General features: G+C 39.5%; 1 protein-coding gene across 2 annotated transcripts in view; it reads right to left on the bottom strand.

The window, feature by feature from the left end:
* Positions 1 to 6,634: 6,634 nt before the first annotated feature.
* Positions 6,635 to 17,372, bottom strand: part of LOC109964065 (guanine nucleotide-binding protein subunit alpha-11-like) — a 16,698-nt gene continuing 5,960 nt past the window's right edge. For both annotated transcript variants that reach the window (XM_020607105.1, XM_020607106.1), the window contains exons 5-8: positions 15,442 to 15,570; positions 14,350 to 14,479; positions 12,318 to 12,471; positions 6,635 to 9,786 (exon numbers count right to left, since the gene is read on the bottom strand). In XM_020607105.1, coding sequence (XP_020462761.1) covers positions 9,581 to 9,786; positions 12,318 to 12,471; positions 14,350 to 14,479; positions 15,442 to 15,570 — 619 coding nt within the window. In that variant the 3' untranslated portion in view covers positions 6,635 to 9,580. The remainder of the gene's footprint in view (positions 9,787 to 12,317; positions 12,472 to 14,349; positions 14,480 to 15,441; positions 15,571 to 17,372) is intronic.

The following is a 17,372-nucleotide window of genomic DNA, read 5'->3' as shown; positions in this document are numbered from 1 at the left end:
TTTCTTATTTCTTTTTTTCACCTGGTCAGGATGCAGGATGATGTTTTAAAACCCATAGTACAATAAGCTGTATATACAGTGTATATGTTTTGACATGCAAGACAGCAGAAAGTCAGCTGGCTGCTGTTTAATAATTTGGAAGCATAAGAAAACTAAACACGTGGAGGAAACATTTGAGCAAAAGATGGCTTTGTTTTTATATTAGATCCAGTAAATGTACAGATTAAACTCTCAAAGTTCACGAGAAAATGACTTCAGATTCTATGAGGTTTCTGCATCCTGTCAAAACAAAAACAAACAAAAGCATGCATTTGCAAATAATCCCTTTTGTGCACACCTACACACCAAACAAATTGGGTTACTCCCTTCAGATTAGTACAGCCAGGAGCTCTGAAAACATTTTACAGAGTGCGCTGCGGCTCTGAACCAGACTAGACCAGACAATGTATTCCCTCAGGGAGAGGAGAGAGCCACTGAGACAAAACCTCTCCAGTTGGAAAAGTGACCTGATGTGGACCTCATATCTCGCCAGGCTACAAATAAGTCTGTGTGTGTACTACTGGATTTGATTTGGTGTCAGTGGTCAGCGACCATAATGGGGTAAACACGGAATGTCTGGCTCACCGGTGAAAAAGAACTTTTTAGAAACTTTGCTGTTAATTTTGTGGGAGGATTAGGAGCAGGTGAAGAAGACTTCAGACACATTTCTGTCTGTGCCAAATGAATAACCTTGTGTATGTGTGGCCTTGTTTATATATGGTATACTTGTGAGGCCAGAACACTCGGCGTACACTGCTTTGTGGGGGCCAGAGGCAGGCCCCCACGACCAATTTGATGGGGTGTAAGGTTTGTAGGGACCAGTTCTTGCTACCATGCTAACTCTGAGAGACGAGGCAGTCCAAGTAACTTCAAAACAGTGCTGATTTATTCAAAGGATCACAGGTAAAATTAACATTACACGCTCAGGTATCTTGCACCTCCAAACTGCTCGCAGGCAGATGTAAGATGAAAGACCCTGAACCCACCAGGCCTATACATTATATCCCCTCGGTTGGGCTAGCCCCATACTACACAGAAACGTCAACCGAGACGTCTCTGTTACCAGCTTTGCAGCTGGTCATAGCAGTAGTCAAAACATGAAGCAAATCAATGTGTGTGTGTCTGTTGGTTAAGTGGTGTGTAGCTAAAAACATTCTCACGACCTCTAGTAACATGTCGTGGCTTAAACATAAGAACCTATTATGGCTAAGGCTACAGTTATACACGTCATTATAATAATATTAACACCCTGTCTGCTGACAGTCATCAACTCTTCTCTCTAGTTATCCTTGACCAGATGTACCCTGTAGAAACTCATAAGCATGACTAAGCATTTAACAGTCTAACTAGACATCCTATCTCCACTAAACATTTCTAATACATAAAGTATCTATCCAATATCTATCTGACTAAAAATACCTAACAGGTTAGAGCAAGTGTTGGCTTTGGTTAAGGCTAAATAGCAGTTCTGGTTAATGTACAGTAAGTCTATGCACGGACCCTGTAAGAGATGACAGCAAGGATATGTGTATGTCTGTGTGTTTGCCCTTGTTATTCCCATAATATACACATTATGGGAACTGAAACCTGTTAATACACTCACATTATGGGGACCTGGCATTCCTTGGGGGGAGTGTGTGCTGAGCAGTCATCAGTGATTGGTTAAATGTTCACACCTCAAGCATTAGCATTACAAGCACTGTGTGCAAACACACAGATGACTGCATGTATGAGAGGGGTGCAGCCCTTCCCTCCTCCAAACAGAGTCCAGCACAGAGAAAATACAGTGGAAAAACAAAGCAGGACGATCTGCGCCAGCTGTGCTTGGTGATGGTTAAGGGTAGTACGGTGTGTACCACACACGTGCAGTAACACTGGGCCCTATGTGAAATAAGCGCATGATTGACAGACCTTCTCCTCCTTTTGATTTGCGGTTCATTAGATGAAGTGATCGGAGTGGCACCATGCAGAGTGACAAAGACAAAGGGATAACATGAGATATAAAAGCCTGATGTGATGCACAAAGACCTCACTGCAGCAGAAAGAAACTTTGCTGTCTACTATTCGAAAACACTGTGCATTTTGGGGAATGCATATTAGGAACAACAGTGTTTGATCGACTAGATTAACCTGCATTGCCTTTATGAATCCTGGTGCTTTTTGAGTGCATTGTACAAATTATTCCTGTATGATTTGTATATTGCCTTTTTTCCTCTCTGAAGAACTTTGTAACTCGGTTTGAAAAGTGCTATGCAAATAAAGGCCATTATCTTTACTACTGGCTGAATGATATATTTTTAGATGCCATGCTGAATAAAGCCAGTTTTATATTTTATTTCATTTTTTTTTTGTCTTTTACTGTGAAGCAGTAGAAAAGTGCTCTACAAAAACAATTAATCAAATATGTTTAGTCATATTTTCATAATACTACGTAGCTACTGAAAACCTCACACATCACAGTAAAATCTTATTTATTGGAATGAGCTATTTAATTTGCTGGAGACAAAAGGGAGCTCCTTCAAAAGACTAGCTATATTAAAATCCAGTTAAAGAAGTAAGCGCTCATTATTCGTTGATTATTTGAAGCTTTCTGTGCTGTTGAGATAGCAGCAACAGATAATATCACTGCCTACTGATTGGAAATAATTAAGCAGAACTGTACAAATGAAACATGTCTGCGGCTCTTGTAATTCACACCTTTCCAGGAAACCTATTGGAAATTATTAACAAATCATGCAGTGTTACCAACTTTAGGAAACGCGATCATTGTTGATAGTTTTGTTCTTCAGCTTTAATTTAACAGTTTCTTTACTCTTCAGTAAAGTTTTGTTCTTATGAAAATCAAAATGAAAAGGAGGACATTTATATTTTCATAATGCAGCATATCTTTAAGATGCAATACCTTGAATAATGCAGGTTGAGTGATTCCACAGCATCAAATCCTTTTTATTCTGCTGAGCTCAGTCTGTCTGAGCTGCCTCCTCCGTGCACAGCCCTGTGGCTCTGTTGTACAGAGCTCTCTGGGAGGGGTGTGATGTGTTCAGGCTGCGACACCGCAGAACCAGAGCAGCCCTTACTCCTTAATGACCCGTCTGTATGGCAAATACAAAAATAAAGTGACAGTGGGCGACCTACTGCTGTAATTCATCTTCATTTTAATTGGGAACACTTTGTCTTGCTGGCTCCTCCACATTAATAAAATGAAGCACAAGACGTAGTCCATCCCAGGTGTCGCTGAGCTGAAAACACCAGATAAAAATTTTTTCTTCCTCTTCTCATTTATCATCTACAAACAGGAGATAAATAGAAGGGAAAACCTTCTTTAATGAGTGGTCTCTTCCAGGATGATGGTGCCAGTGTCAGCTGTTGGCAGTAGTTTGTGCGGTGTGTTCAAGTGCCACTGATTTGACCCTACTGGCCCAGACAAAGGCAACGTGAGACAACGCAACAGTCAGCCTATGCTGCTGCTAGTTCTTTCACATCGGCTTGGTGTGACTCTGCCCTTAGACAACGTCTCCACCACCATCATCAAAACATCAGAATAGGGAATATCCTTTGGAAGAATGTGTTCATCCCTCCAATAGAGTTCAGAGACTTGTAGCATCAATGCCAAGGAACACTGGAGCTGTTCTGGTGGCACGTGGTGGTGGTCCCAAAGGTACTTTGTTGAAAATTTCCTTTAATTTATCACCTGTTTGTGTCCTTGTCTTTTCATCTTTTTTGTCATGAATGTTGTTTTTCTCATCTTCTGAACATACAATATATCCAACAATGACAGCAAATGTTATCTCAAACAATAGTAACAGAACATCAACAGAGGTCATCTGAAACATTAATTGGGATTGTATTACTGAGTAAAAAACAAAACTTAATGGTGTTTTCAGATGTTTGCAATCCGGATGGACTCCCAGAGACCCCTTGTCAGGCCAGGTCTAGATCTTGTTGGATTTATTGATGCACAGTGTGAAGCACACTCTTGCGTCCTCTGAGTTGAGCCGTATGTGAGAAACAGCACACCGTGAGGAAGACATGGGCTAAAAAGGACCAGCTGCCACTGCAGATACTGAATCTGCTTTGTGAAACCCAGCACTGATTCTTGCTGATGAATGTATTTGATACATGTATTTTCTTCTACCTATTAGCTCTTTTGTGCCCATATGCTAAAATAGCTTTACAAAGATCTGTTGTATGCACAATAACAGTAACATCTTCAGCGATAGAGTCCAGTTCAATATTGCAGCTTTGACAATTATCGGTCAGTTCATAAATACCGGCGCCTTTCTGACCATTATAAGCGTCACTTTGCTGCAGAGCTTTATGTTTGGTTTGATTGTGCTGTACAGGTGTTTATATTATTGCTATTCTTACACACTAATCTTGACAGTTTACTGTATGATACGCCGTGCTTGTATCTATCAAATGTGTGTTCAGTGTGGGCACAGCACAGTGTGTGTCTGCTATGAGGAACATTAGTGGAAATAAAAAAGCTTAGACCAGCTCTTATCAGCAACAGACGGTCCATAGCAGCAACCCTGTCCACAAAATAGGTTTTACAAAGCCCACCAACTAACCTGCCCTGTACGTCTCATCTCTGCCTCTGCACAGGAGATCACACAAGCTGCTGGACTTCTAACCTGCCGTTCAGCACCCGAGGAGCCGAGAGCATGTGAGCTAAGATTGACGGGTGGATCAGAGCAGCTGCAGCGGCGGTGTCTGAGGGAGTAGCCGAACACGGGTAAATTGTTTGAGATTTACATAAGCAAATCCCTCATTATCAGCAAAAGGCCTGACTTCCCACCTGTTGTCAAATCCCCTCGTCTTTTTCAGCACTGCCAGTTTTGGGAAGACACACACACGCAGTCTTAGAGGAATCATTTTAAATGTCAGCCATGTAAAATTGGGTATGTCCCAAACTGCCATGGTCTTATTTATATGCACAGTACTTTTTTCCTCTGGTAATCCCCTAGAAATTCATCCTTCCGGTGAGATCAAGATCCAGATTTTTTTGGATCAAACTGACCGAATTGTTTTGAACTAGCCTTTTTTGAGAATTTGTTCCAGATTAAAGCTTGGATTTGAGTTCCTGATTCAATCTAATGACAGACTGATCTGAATCCTGTTGTTTGGTTTTGAAATCTCTAAAATCCAAATCTGATCAGCTTGAATAGTTATTACAAGTTTTCAAGAACAGAATGACACAGGGGTCATAGGTCATGACAGTCCTGTAAACTGCACAAATCACAGAATAACCAGAACATACTCAATACCCCAAGACAAAAACCTCCCTAGGTTAGATCACAGTGCATAATTAGCGATAAGGAGTTTAATAAGGTGCTGGATAGGTTAGCTGAAAAGCTGGTGATGAAGAAACATCTCTTAGTTTTGAAATGAAAGTTTCTCAGATCCTGTACTTTAACGATCAGACTGACACATTTAGTTTTAGGGTGTTACTTACTGCTCACAGCTGATAGAGGAGCATCACATTGCTATACTTTAATATTTTGAGAAAACTAATTACAGGTGCTAAATTGCATTATCCTCTGCAGCTGAGAGAGTTTGTTCTACTATATGTGAAGTTTTACCTGTTTACATTGCCATATTTCATGACAAAACATGTTACAGGTATATTTTGATATCAACCAGTGTTCATTCATGCTAATGTCACTGGCAGATGCTAACACAAATAGCTTAAAATGTACTTTACAGCACTTCTGGTTTCTCTTGTTAATGTACTGCCCACACTGCCATACACAATCCAACAAATTAACCATTTTTGGCTCTTTATCTTGTACCTACCAAGCTAGCAGTGGATATAACCATCTTAATATGCAGCAATATATGAACATTTCTTTCCTCATTCTTCTGACATTGTGTGAATGCAGCTTTAGTGTCATCTGCAGGGAGGAAGGCAATATCTGAAATATTTTATTTTACCAGTGTAAATTTTACTTGTCAGCATTTAATAGCAGTCATCTATTTTAATCACTTTATGAAATGAATTTTTATGGTGACTTGACTGTACTGATGTTGGCTGAAGGTGGAGGTGGTGCATTATATGTTGTGTACAGAGTGTTGTTTTGTTTGCGACAGATCGTCACATTTGCTGCTCTAAGACAACTGTGACTTGTTTGGAGGAGCAATTTGTCACAAATGAGGATCTACTTTGTTTCTCCCAATAAGATAAATGAGTAAGTCCACTTAAACAGTTACCGTCTGACTATATAAAGCCTGAACTCCTGCCAACTGTCTAATCACCATTTTCAGACTCTGAACATGGTGAAAGTTTTTCACTTCATGACGTCACACCTGTTTGCATAGATCTTCTCACAGTTTGCAGCATGTACCAACTTATGAAAATGTATGCACTGTAAAAAATGCAATTTGTGTCACTCCTATGCAAATCCTGCAGTGTTTTATATGAAAACTGCGAGTCACAATGAGCATGTTATTGCAGCTTGTGAGAACATATTCGTCTTGGTGACAGAGCCTCACAGCACAATGAAGAAAAACACATCACACACAGACAGACAGACTCTCCTTGGCCATATCTGTCAGGGCAGACAAACAAAAGCAAGCAGAGGAGTGTGTGCTCTAACGTTTGTTTTTAATATAACAAGAGAAAACAAATCCTTGCTTCCTCCACCCGAGTCTGAAAAGTAGCTCGCTAGCAATCACTCTCTGGTCACAGTTTATGTGTTGATAGTAAACAATATAAAAAAATACAGCAGTTAAAATCAATTGAAAGTAGTCATCAGAAAATGTACAGTTAAATTAGACATTTGTGTTTAAAGGCATCATAAAGCTAGTTACTAATACATGAAGTAGCAGTGGAGAGATCAAAATACTTTATATACAATTAGAAAAACAGCAGCTGAAACCACATACTTTAACAAACACGTTGTGATGACTGTGGGTTCCTGTCAAGGTCAGTGAATTCACTGACACTTGGGGTAGAACTCACACTCCTGATCAATATTACAGATGTCCCCTATCCACACACTGGTAGAAATGGGACACACAAGGAGAGCGAGTTCACACTGTCACCCCAAATTAATATTCTTTACCCTTTACCTATTAGACCCCCTGTTGGATGGTTTTTTACTCTGTTGATTGAACTCGCACTGTGAATTGAGCTGCTTTCTCAGAGTCTCTCTTCATTTGTGACCTTTTGAAACTTGACAGCCCCCATCTGTAATCTGGGCTCAGATTCATGGTATTTTAAAGAAGTATATTAACTGAGCTGAGGAGAATATTGAAGGGAGAGTGATGAATATATTGGTGCAGAATCCTCTGAGCCATGTCTGTGAGGTTCAACAAGGACTTAATAAATAGAATCTAACGTACAGCTTGTAGTTGTACTGTTAGAAAGCTGCTGTTGGTTTTATTGCTGTATGGAAAATGACTGTTGAAAAGTATTAAACATTCACATTTCAGACACTTAAAATGGACATTAAAGCACTTAAATCTGCTGTAACTGATTTAATTTAATTTAATTCATTTATTGGGGCACCTGGATGCAGTAGAAACAAGACGGTTGTTGTAAAGACAACTGTGACATGATCATCATCAGGTTAATATGGCAAACTGTTAGCAAACAGCTGCCTATTTACACATTCAGCATGTATAGAACAACATCATCATTTATTTCCTGTTGTGTTTCTCACCACATGATGAATCTAAGTCCAGTATTCACTCTCCTTTTAGCTCTGCTTTTAAACGCTCCACTATATTCCGCACCTAGTCACCAACTGTGTCTGTTTGCCATTTGGTGCTGAGCAGGTAATGTACAGTGGGTATGAGAGAGCTGCTCGTTATGTCTGGAAGTTATGCCAATGGCAGCAGTAAGACGTTTAATTTATCTGCCGGAATACCAAAACAACGAGCTGAAAGGCTCATTAGAGCTACATGCAGCTAAGAGAGCTACAGATATGGGTGATAAATCCTTGTGGGTTTGTCACTAAGGGCGATTCCTTTCATATACAAGTAATGATGTGATTCCATTAAAAATAAGAGAAAATTGTTAATAAAAATATAGATTATATCTGTTGTAAAGAACCTTTTTCCAGTGTTTTGGACCTAAACCACCCAAATTTCAGTTATTCTTATCATAAAACATCAATGGCAAACAACTTGGAGCTTGTTAATGGGCCTGGTCAGGACTTCCCCTTTACTGTGCATTCCATTAAAGTCCATTAAAACGTGTGTAGAAGCATAAAAGCTCCAATGGAGTTGGTCAGGATTCACTGTATTGCATTAGGACACTTCAGAAAAATGGTTGTGTCACAACAACAGGTGGGTTGCCTAATCACCCTCCTACCAAAAAAAAAAAAGCATCATATCTGCCATCTTACCCACTGCTCAGTGGTTCTACACTACACTAATTGGTGTTGGGCTAAGAAATGCAATTAATTACTTACAGGGAGAAAATTAATTAAAAAAGAAAGAAGCATTTGGTCTCTGTATGAATAACTGTATGACTTTTCCTTTTACCCACTATCCTTTGTTTCTTGTCAGTAATTGCTTGTACTGGCTGCGGAGTTATTTACACATGCAGTAAATGTTCATTGTCCTCTTGTATCCTTCTCTTTTTGAACACACCTGTAGGGCGTTCCCTAATAAACCATTCAACCTAGAAAGAGTAACTGATTGCGTGTGAACGTTCACAATCACAGTGAAAAATTAAGACTGACGGTGAAATGTAAGGCTGTTCTCACGTCAGTTTCATGAGCAAGTGAAACCGTGGACTCAACAGGTGGCAGTTGCATGATGGGAGCTGTGCAGAACAGATGTGTTAAAAACAGTCTGGAAGAATTATTGCCAGTACAAGATAACTGTAATCAATAGGGATTTTTGGCAAACTGACAGGAGCACAGCATGTGTGGAAAAAAATTGAAGACTGTGGTGACATTAATCATGGAAAGAAAATCCAAGATGTCAAATAATAAAGAGTGCAGTTGTTTGAAACTCACGCATTACCATACACAGTATATAATGAAAGCTTTTGTGTTTATACAGTTTGAGTGTATGCAAGCATGTAGTATGCCTGAATGTACCAAGTCAAACATTTAAAATTTATGTGCTTGCCATCCAGTGGTGTACCCATGCACAGCCTCATCCAATTGTAAAAGTCATTACTGCATTAATGGCATCACAGCACTTCGTGGGATATCTGCTCCTGCTTCAGGTATGAATCAATTCAGTCACTGCATGACCAAAACACTTCTTCAACTTTACAAGCAAAATCAAAATGGGGAAAAGCTACTGGATGAAAGAAATGAGTGTGATTACTGGTTCCTTGCTCCCAGATCAGAAGTCCCGCAGCCTTGTTGTGTCTCCTTGTAGAGTTCTTCGAAAATGCTTTCATGTTTTCTACTTGAAAGGGGAGAGTGGTGTAGTGATTGAGCTGGAGGTTAGAGAAGAGCACAAACGCACAAAGGGATCCTAAGAAGTGACATTTCAGCCTCCACTCATAGAGCTAAACAGTCCGAACACAGACAAGAGCAACTGTTGTCCTCCTGTTTTACACCACTGAGTAAAAAGTTCAAATGACTCCATAGTCCCTGAGAGACTTGACCAGCACCGTGTCCTTGACATCACTGAACACCCTGCGGATGTTGTTGGTGTCGGTGGCACAGGTGAAGTGTGGGTAAAGAGTCTTCCGCTCCTCCCTGTTATCACGGTTGACTGCCTGCTGCTCATACAGCTTGCGAATGTAGTTCTTGGCATCCTCCGGGTCTTTCCTTTTACCTGTTACAAAAGAAATGAGCATACAGACTAGATTAAAACATTAGATGTGATTAAATTAGATTAGAACAACTACCGTCTTTTTAGGCAAAGAAAAAAGAATGAAATCACAATTAGAATAAATTACATTTAACATTCAGAGTAGCTGTGCATGTCTTACTTCAGTAATCCTGCATTATTGTCACATAAAACAATGTCCCAGACAGGATTTTTTTTTTGTTGTTGTCACGCAACAGATTATCAACCAAAATCACAAGTGAGGTTGGAGTAAAGAAAAAAATACAGCCCATCTTCATAGATTCATTTTATAAGATTGACTGTAAAAATCCCTTTCTTCTCAAAGCACATATTGGAAAAAGCAGGTACTGGACAGTCCTTAAGTGCAATTTGAACAAAAAGATCAATACGGCCAATTCTCATGAAGCTGATCTGAAAGACCACAGGAGTTTGAAGTACTGAACATTTGGAAATTCTACCCAAATTATTTTTGTGTCAAGAGGCTAGTCAGTTAATTGACTTATCATTTTAGCATATTACATACCAATTTATAACCACTGTAAAAGACTGCAGGGCTACTTAAAAACAGCAGCATGCAAGTATAGCTACAGCAGGGACACACAAAACGCAGCAACCAGCAGCCGACAGAGCTGCTCAGAGTTGTCATTAAGGTTAAACTGAAATCAGCAGGCTTGACCCTATATGAGTGCTAATGCTGATGGTAAAACACAGTGCGCACACTGCTGATACACACAAGCACTCCTGGTCACTAATTCCCACTCAGCACATACACACCTCCCACATGTACACTTGGGGGTTTGCAGGGGGTGTGTGGCTTGTGCACAGCATCTGTCTGTGGTTGCCATAGGTAACAGAGGGAGGGGGTTGTCGGGGCGACGCTCTGCAGCCTTTCACACTAGCGAAGCTACAGGCTGCAGCCACATCAGTAAGCACACCAAGTACCTGGAAGTGACTCATTTGCAACTGAGTGTGTGTGTGTGTGTGTTTATGTGTGTATAGAGAGAGAGAAAGAAGCAAACAGTAAACAAAAAACTGAAAAGCTGTAATGATTCTGGCTTTGCTCACACTAGAACCTCGATGAAGGGAGATTTTTTTTTTCCCCCAGTTCATAGTCAGGAGATGTACTGTGACTGAAATCATTTTTGCAAATTACTTTTTGTGAAATGACACATTATTTCCACCGGGTACAGTAGGATGTGATGAGATGGCTGCAAGCTTGAAGTAAATTAGCTGAAAGAAAAATACATCACAACCCTTCTCTGGCATGATCATGTCCATATTGAGATGAGAACACACACCTGCAGATAACTAGCTGCAACTACGGTTGTTGATGGTCAAATCTGCAGCCGACAAGGCTCCGCAACACTGGACATCCCCTCCAATACTGTCATTACTTGTTTGAATGTTTGAAGCATTGAGCTTCATCAGTGCACAATTTGTCAGTGTTTAAGTCAAAATCCACTACAACTGTGCTCACTCACAAAATCGGAACCCAACACACACACATACATAAATACCCACAAACCTGATTTTTTCAAATAGCTTCATTATTCAGTTTATAAATTGTCAAAAACGGATCTACAGCAATGCTAGCAGCTTTGTGATGCCTCTAAGTAAACGCTAAGGCTAGAATATTGTTTTAATATGCTCACAATAACAATGCTAAACTAAAATAGCAATTAGACAACGGTCCAAGACAAATGTCATGGGAGTCCATCTGATGTATAGAGCATGGATTAGGCCACATATTTCGGTCAAAATCTGACCTGTGCCCAAGAGTGTTCTAAACCTGAACCAAACCCGACAAACTTATAATGTCCGAACCAAATACAATTGATTTTGTACGGTTTTCCCCTTATAATTAAACGAAGCAGACATTTGAGTGCTCCAGCTATCTCGCCTAAAGTTTGACCTACATGTCCGCACCTGAACATAATTTCTAAATTTCTGTCCGAACCTGGCCCAAACCCTCGGGTCAAGACAGGTCCCATTAGGCTCAGTTTGGTTATCCCCACTCTAATACATTATGTCAAGGGCACCATGAATGTAGGAAGATTAACAATACAGTAATTCATCCAGTATTTACTGAGACATTTCAGTCTGAACCAAAGTGATGGACCAGCATAGTCATCCATCAAGCCATGCTGCTACTGGGGCAAAATAAAAAAAAACAATGAAAATGCCAATAACAGGCTACCAGAGGCCAAGATGAAATAATGAAATATTTAAATCACTCCTGTTTGATCAACAATCCCAAATCCAAATCTCTTTAGCACGCAATGAAGGCAACAAATCTCCACATCTGAGAAACTAAAACAAGATATCATTATTTTCTCCACATCTGAGAAACTAAAACAAGAGAATATCATTTTTCGGTCCATTCATTTTGTTTAATCCTCTCGTTGTTTCATCGATTACCTGGTTTACCATTCATCTGGTTCATCCAGCAGTTACTATTACTTCAGTAACTTTGCAGTAAATAAAAAAACAAGTATGTGCACACATTCACAGTTTACCTGAGAAACTGGGGAAGTATTTCTGCAGGTCAGAGGTTTGGACTTTGTCAGCCAGGATGTCAGTCTTATTGAGGAACAGGATGATGGAGGTGCTGTGGAACCAAGGGGAATGGATGGTGGTGTAGAACAGAGCCAGACTCTCCAGCATTCGGTTCTGAAGAAGAGACACAGCGTCAGATATCATACTAGAGCCAGAAGGGCTCTGTATAGAGGGAGAAGATTTCACACCAGTGAGTTTTGGAGAGATGATTTTGACTTGAAGAGAGGAAAAACATGCATTGTCAGGGTTGGCTGGGTGGATATGGATGGATGAGGAGAAAGCAGTCCTTTCAAGAGAGGAGGGGAGAGTTTATGGTGGGTCTGGAGCACACAGGCCACGGTGGAGGTTAATGAATGTGTTGGCAGGCTAGAAAGTGACTGGGAGAGATAAACGGCTTAGTGACAGGATGTGAAGGAATGGAGAGAAGGCGACGGGGACTGGAGGGGGGAGGAAGAGGAAACTGAGGGGATGATGTTTTCTTGTGCAAGAGTGAGGCCTGCTGGTGAACGGGTGAAATGACTGCACGAGAGCCGAGCGAGCGAATTGATGGATGGATGTAGAGTAGAAAATTACTTCAGTGTTTCTGTTTAATGATACCTCATAAAACTCCACTAAATTTGAGGTAAATAGTTTACTTTTCATATCATTATATTTTTCAAAAGTGAGAGTTGCAAACTTATTTGGAAACTAAAAATTTTCATTCAAAACGTGATGATGAAATATAAAGAAAATCAAACTGCATATAAAGTAACTGAAATTAGCTCTACCTCACTCAGTTACAGAGTTTAAAAACTGTTTATATGTTAAACCAATAGTAATCATAACTAAAATGCTTCAACAAAGTAAAACAAAGAATCATTGTTTGCTACTTCTGGGCCACTACTATCTAAAATTGTTGATTGGCTCTGGTTTGTAAGATGTGGCACTAGCAGTGTGTGAATTTTGCTTGGAAAAATGACTGAACTGTGTCAGCTCTCTGGGAAAAACCAGAAACTATAACCAAAACTCTTGAGGGATCCTGTTACAAAGCTATTTGCTTTTGAAAGAACAAGCTTCTTAGGTGAAACCTTAGGCTGGTTTTGTGTCTCAGGCAGTACATGCCAGACAATTTTCATTTAACTAAGGCACATTCATACAGTACCTCAGCTCAAGACCGATAGCTTTGTTGTATACATCAGACCATGTTCTCTGCTGAAGTCAAAAGGTGGCATAAAACGTGAATGGCTAAATATCCTACATAATGAAGCCAATCAGCTCCTCTAAATGTCATATCTGAATCTAGCGCCTCAAAATCCATATAAAAATAGCAAATTTCAATTTGGAAGCAGAAAACCTTTTACAAATTGTAGACCTATGTAATCCAATAAGATAGGATTTCTTGTTATTATCAATTTGTTCATGATTGGTTAATTTGTGGATTCATATTTCAATTCACTGAATCTATAAAGTATCAAAAAATAGTGAAAAAGCCCAGTCCCAGTTTCCTAATGTCCAAGGTGACATCTTCACATGCAGCGGTTTGTCCAACCAGCAGTGCAAAACCCAAAGTTACTCAGTTTACAGTAATGTAAAACAAAGAAAAGCAGCAAATTCTCTGATTGCAGAAACTAAAAACATTGAATATTTGGCAGTTTGTGCTTGAAAGATTACACAACCCATTAATTGGTTTATCAAGCAATTTTTCTTGCATTCGTCACTTAGGGTCTGTACATAGACCTACATTCATTTCCAGGAGACTTACCCTAAGTTTAACCAGAACTTCTACTTGCCTAACCTTAACCCTTACCCTAACACTTAACAAAAACCGACACTTACACCACGTAATTTTTGTAAAATTTGACGAATTAGTTGTGGGGCCCGGTCACCGGTCCCCACAAGTGACTTCCAGTCCTCACAAGGCAGAGTGCTCCCAGTGTTCCATCCCCACAAGTATACACAAACAAGACCACACACACACACACACACACACACACACACACAAGGAGCTCTTACAATGGTGTCTCTCTCCTCTAGAACCTGGTCGTACTCGCTGAGGGACGCAAGGAAGATGAGGGAGGTGACGTTTTCAAAACAGTGGATCCACTTTCGACGCTCCGACTTCTGACCCCCCACGTCCACGATCCTGCCAAGACCCGAGCAGAGGAAGGTAGGCCGAGTTAAGAGTTAACAAAGAGTTTTGAGAGCAGTTATACACATATCCACAGATACTATACAGAAAAGTCTGTAAGAATTTGGTTCTGTGTTTCATATTTGTAATAAGACTATGAGATGAAAATGCAAACTGTCAGATTTAAAGTTGAAGACAGAAACACAGTCGGAGCTTTAACCTCATAGTCACTGTTGAATGTCTTGACAAAACCCTTAAATATTAAGGTGTACAGATACGGTTGTTTTAATTGACTATTTAATCAGTACTTACTTTCTCCAGTGTTACATAGTGAATGCTTTTGTCAGTGATTTATTAATTATGTTGTAGACAGTAAAGCTCTGAAAATGTTTGTACATGTTATTTAAATTAACTTAGATTCTTGTTGGGACTTTTTTTTTTAGTATTGTTGGAACATGTAAACGTGGTGCTCTGCCATTCCATAACGGTGCTACTTAAATTTATGCAGGCTGGGCATAGCTCAGTAAAACAAACATTAATCTCCTTAAAAACATAATATTGTCATTTGGAGGATGAATTTCTTAGGAAAATTCAGTAGTAGTTTTCATGATAAATTCCTTCCTGAGTTTAGGCTGTTTTAATTGTGAGCGTTGCTTCATGATTTAAGAGCAGGTATCATTTTATCTGGGAACAGTGTCCCTTATAAGTGAACTGTGGTTTTTGTCTGCCTGCTCTGGTCTCTGAAACAATACCTGCACATGCTCAAAAATAAAACACATAGTGACACCTCACTTCCTAGCAGGTGCTTTGTACACGAGTAATCAGAAATGTGACCCTGCTGCATCCCAACGGGCATGAGCAGACAAAGCCATTGCAAGAGTCAATAGTATTTTTTCTTTTTTTTTTTCCCAGGACAGTGAATAGCATGGGTATTAGATTTGTCCCTGTGAGAGGGTGGTAATCTGAGGATTGGCCACCTTAGAGTGATGGCCTTGATGGTGAAGGAATAATCATGGATGCCCGTGGTAGGGAATCGGACTCGCAGCACATCCTGCTCAGTGGGGATGTAGTCTGGGGCGGCGATGCGGTCCAGATTAGTCATGTAGCTGAGGAAGAGAAAGAAAAGGTTTTACAGGCAGTGTTGAAAAAGTCTGTTTATGATACTACAGGAGACCTCTTGTAAAACATATGGCCTGTGTTTATATCATGTCCAACCTTGACCGTCTTAAACAAACCCAAGTGACACAAGATGTATGATATATTAGTGATGATAAAAAACACTGATTAAAAATACAAGACGGGAGTGCAGAGAGTCCATATCACCCTGTGTACAGACAACGGCTTTATGGCCCGTGTTGATACAAGCTGTCGTTAGCTAACGCTGACTGCCTGTCTCTTATCGTGAACACACCATGATGACTGAGCTGCTGTTTAAACACGGAGCAGAACAGCCATAGAAAAGAGACAAAACAGACACAGGCTGAGCACAGGTTTTGCTCTGCGACACATCAGATACTTTGAGCATGAGGCTCACACCTACACCATGTTGATTTAAATCACACAGTCTGAGGGAAACCTATTAAGGCTCTTATTATCATCTTAAAAGATAATGAATGTGAGAAAGACAGTTGGCTGTTTCCCTCATAGACTCTTTCATCAACTGGTGGTTTCAACATGACTGAGAAATGAATAATTACTGCACAGTCTGTACAGAAGCAGCGCCCGCCAGTAGTCTGAGTACAAACTACATATTCTGGATAGTACAGTGACAAACTAGGATGTGGAGGTGAAACAAAGAAAAACATCGGTTAGTTTTCAAACATGGGTTTGAAAACTAAAAATCAAAAAAGGATCGGGAAAATATTTCAGACTGGTAAAATATCATATGTGGCCATATCAGGAAAAATGTCTCCCTTATTTTAAGATGACATTTTAATAATCTTATTTTCATGAGAACATAATTATTTAAAAACAAAACTACAGGAAAACATTTATTTAATGTTTTTAAAGTTTTCAAATAATAAGAATATTAAAAAAAGAAAAGAAACTGGAAACTAATACAATAAATACACAGAGCCTTCCATACTTAAAACTAAGTGGCCATTATATTCTGTGTACAAAGGTCATATTAATTCGCAATACAATAGCTACTGTATATATAATATATCACCTCATGTTCTCTTGTGACACATTAGCAGGTAACAAAATTATGACGTTATTAGTTGTGTGCTGCTGTAACTTCTGGTACTGTTGAGCTTTGTGGCTTTTTAGCCATTTTCTTGTGTTTTGCTATGATTGTTAGTTTTATGCCAGTTTGAAGTTGAACAGTGGCACGTGTACAGTATAAGTTGCCGTCTGTGTTAAACAGTCTGAGTCCTGGTGCTATCTAGCTGACAGTGCAGATTGTTTTGATTTGGTTTGCTAAGATATCTGCTTCTTGGATTGCTGCCAGAGTCCCAGTATTGATTACTGGGACATTTGTGGTTCTTAAAGCATTGAAAATGTCAATAATTATGAATTCAACAACAGCATGAAAGTGTTGCTAGATGTTTCAGAGATGGACTCTTCAAAATCTCAACAAATAGAACCAAAACTATGTGAATTTCAGCTGAAAGTATTGATTGATTTGTCCAAAAACAAACAAACAAAAAAGATAATCATTCAATTTATTTTTCAAACCACCTTGTCAAATATGAGAAATGTGTTTTTGTCGTTTTCTTTGTTTCAAACATCTATCTGGATTTTTTTTTTTCTTTTTTGGCATTCGATTAATTACTGACTTAAAAAATTAATCAGCAGACTGACTGTCAGTTGTTAGTTCTCTTAATAAAGAGACGGTTTTTGTTTTACACTTCCTCGTCTGGCCATTTAATTGAGTTCACAACACTTTTCGGCCACATTACGCGCG

The sequence above is a fragment of the Monopterus albus genome, unplaced genomic scaffold (assembly GCF_001952655.1).
Source record: "Monopterus albus unplaced genomic scaffold, M_albus_1.0 scaffold83.1, whole genome shotgun sequence".
Lineage (NCBI taxonomy): Eukaryota > Metazoa > Chordata > Actinopteri > Synbranchiformes > Synbranchidae > Monopterus > Monopterus albus.
The sequence above is the reverse complement of the archived record's forward strand: the minus strand, read 5'-3'. Positions and strand labels throughout refer to the sequence as shown.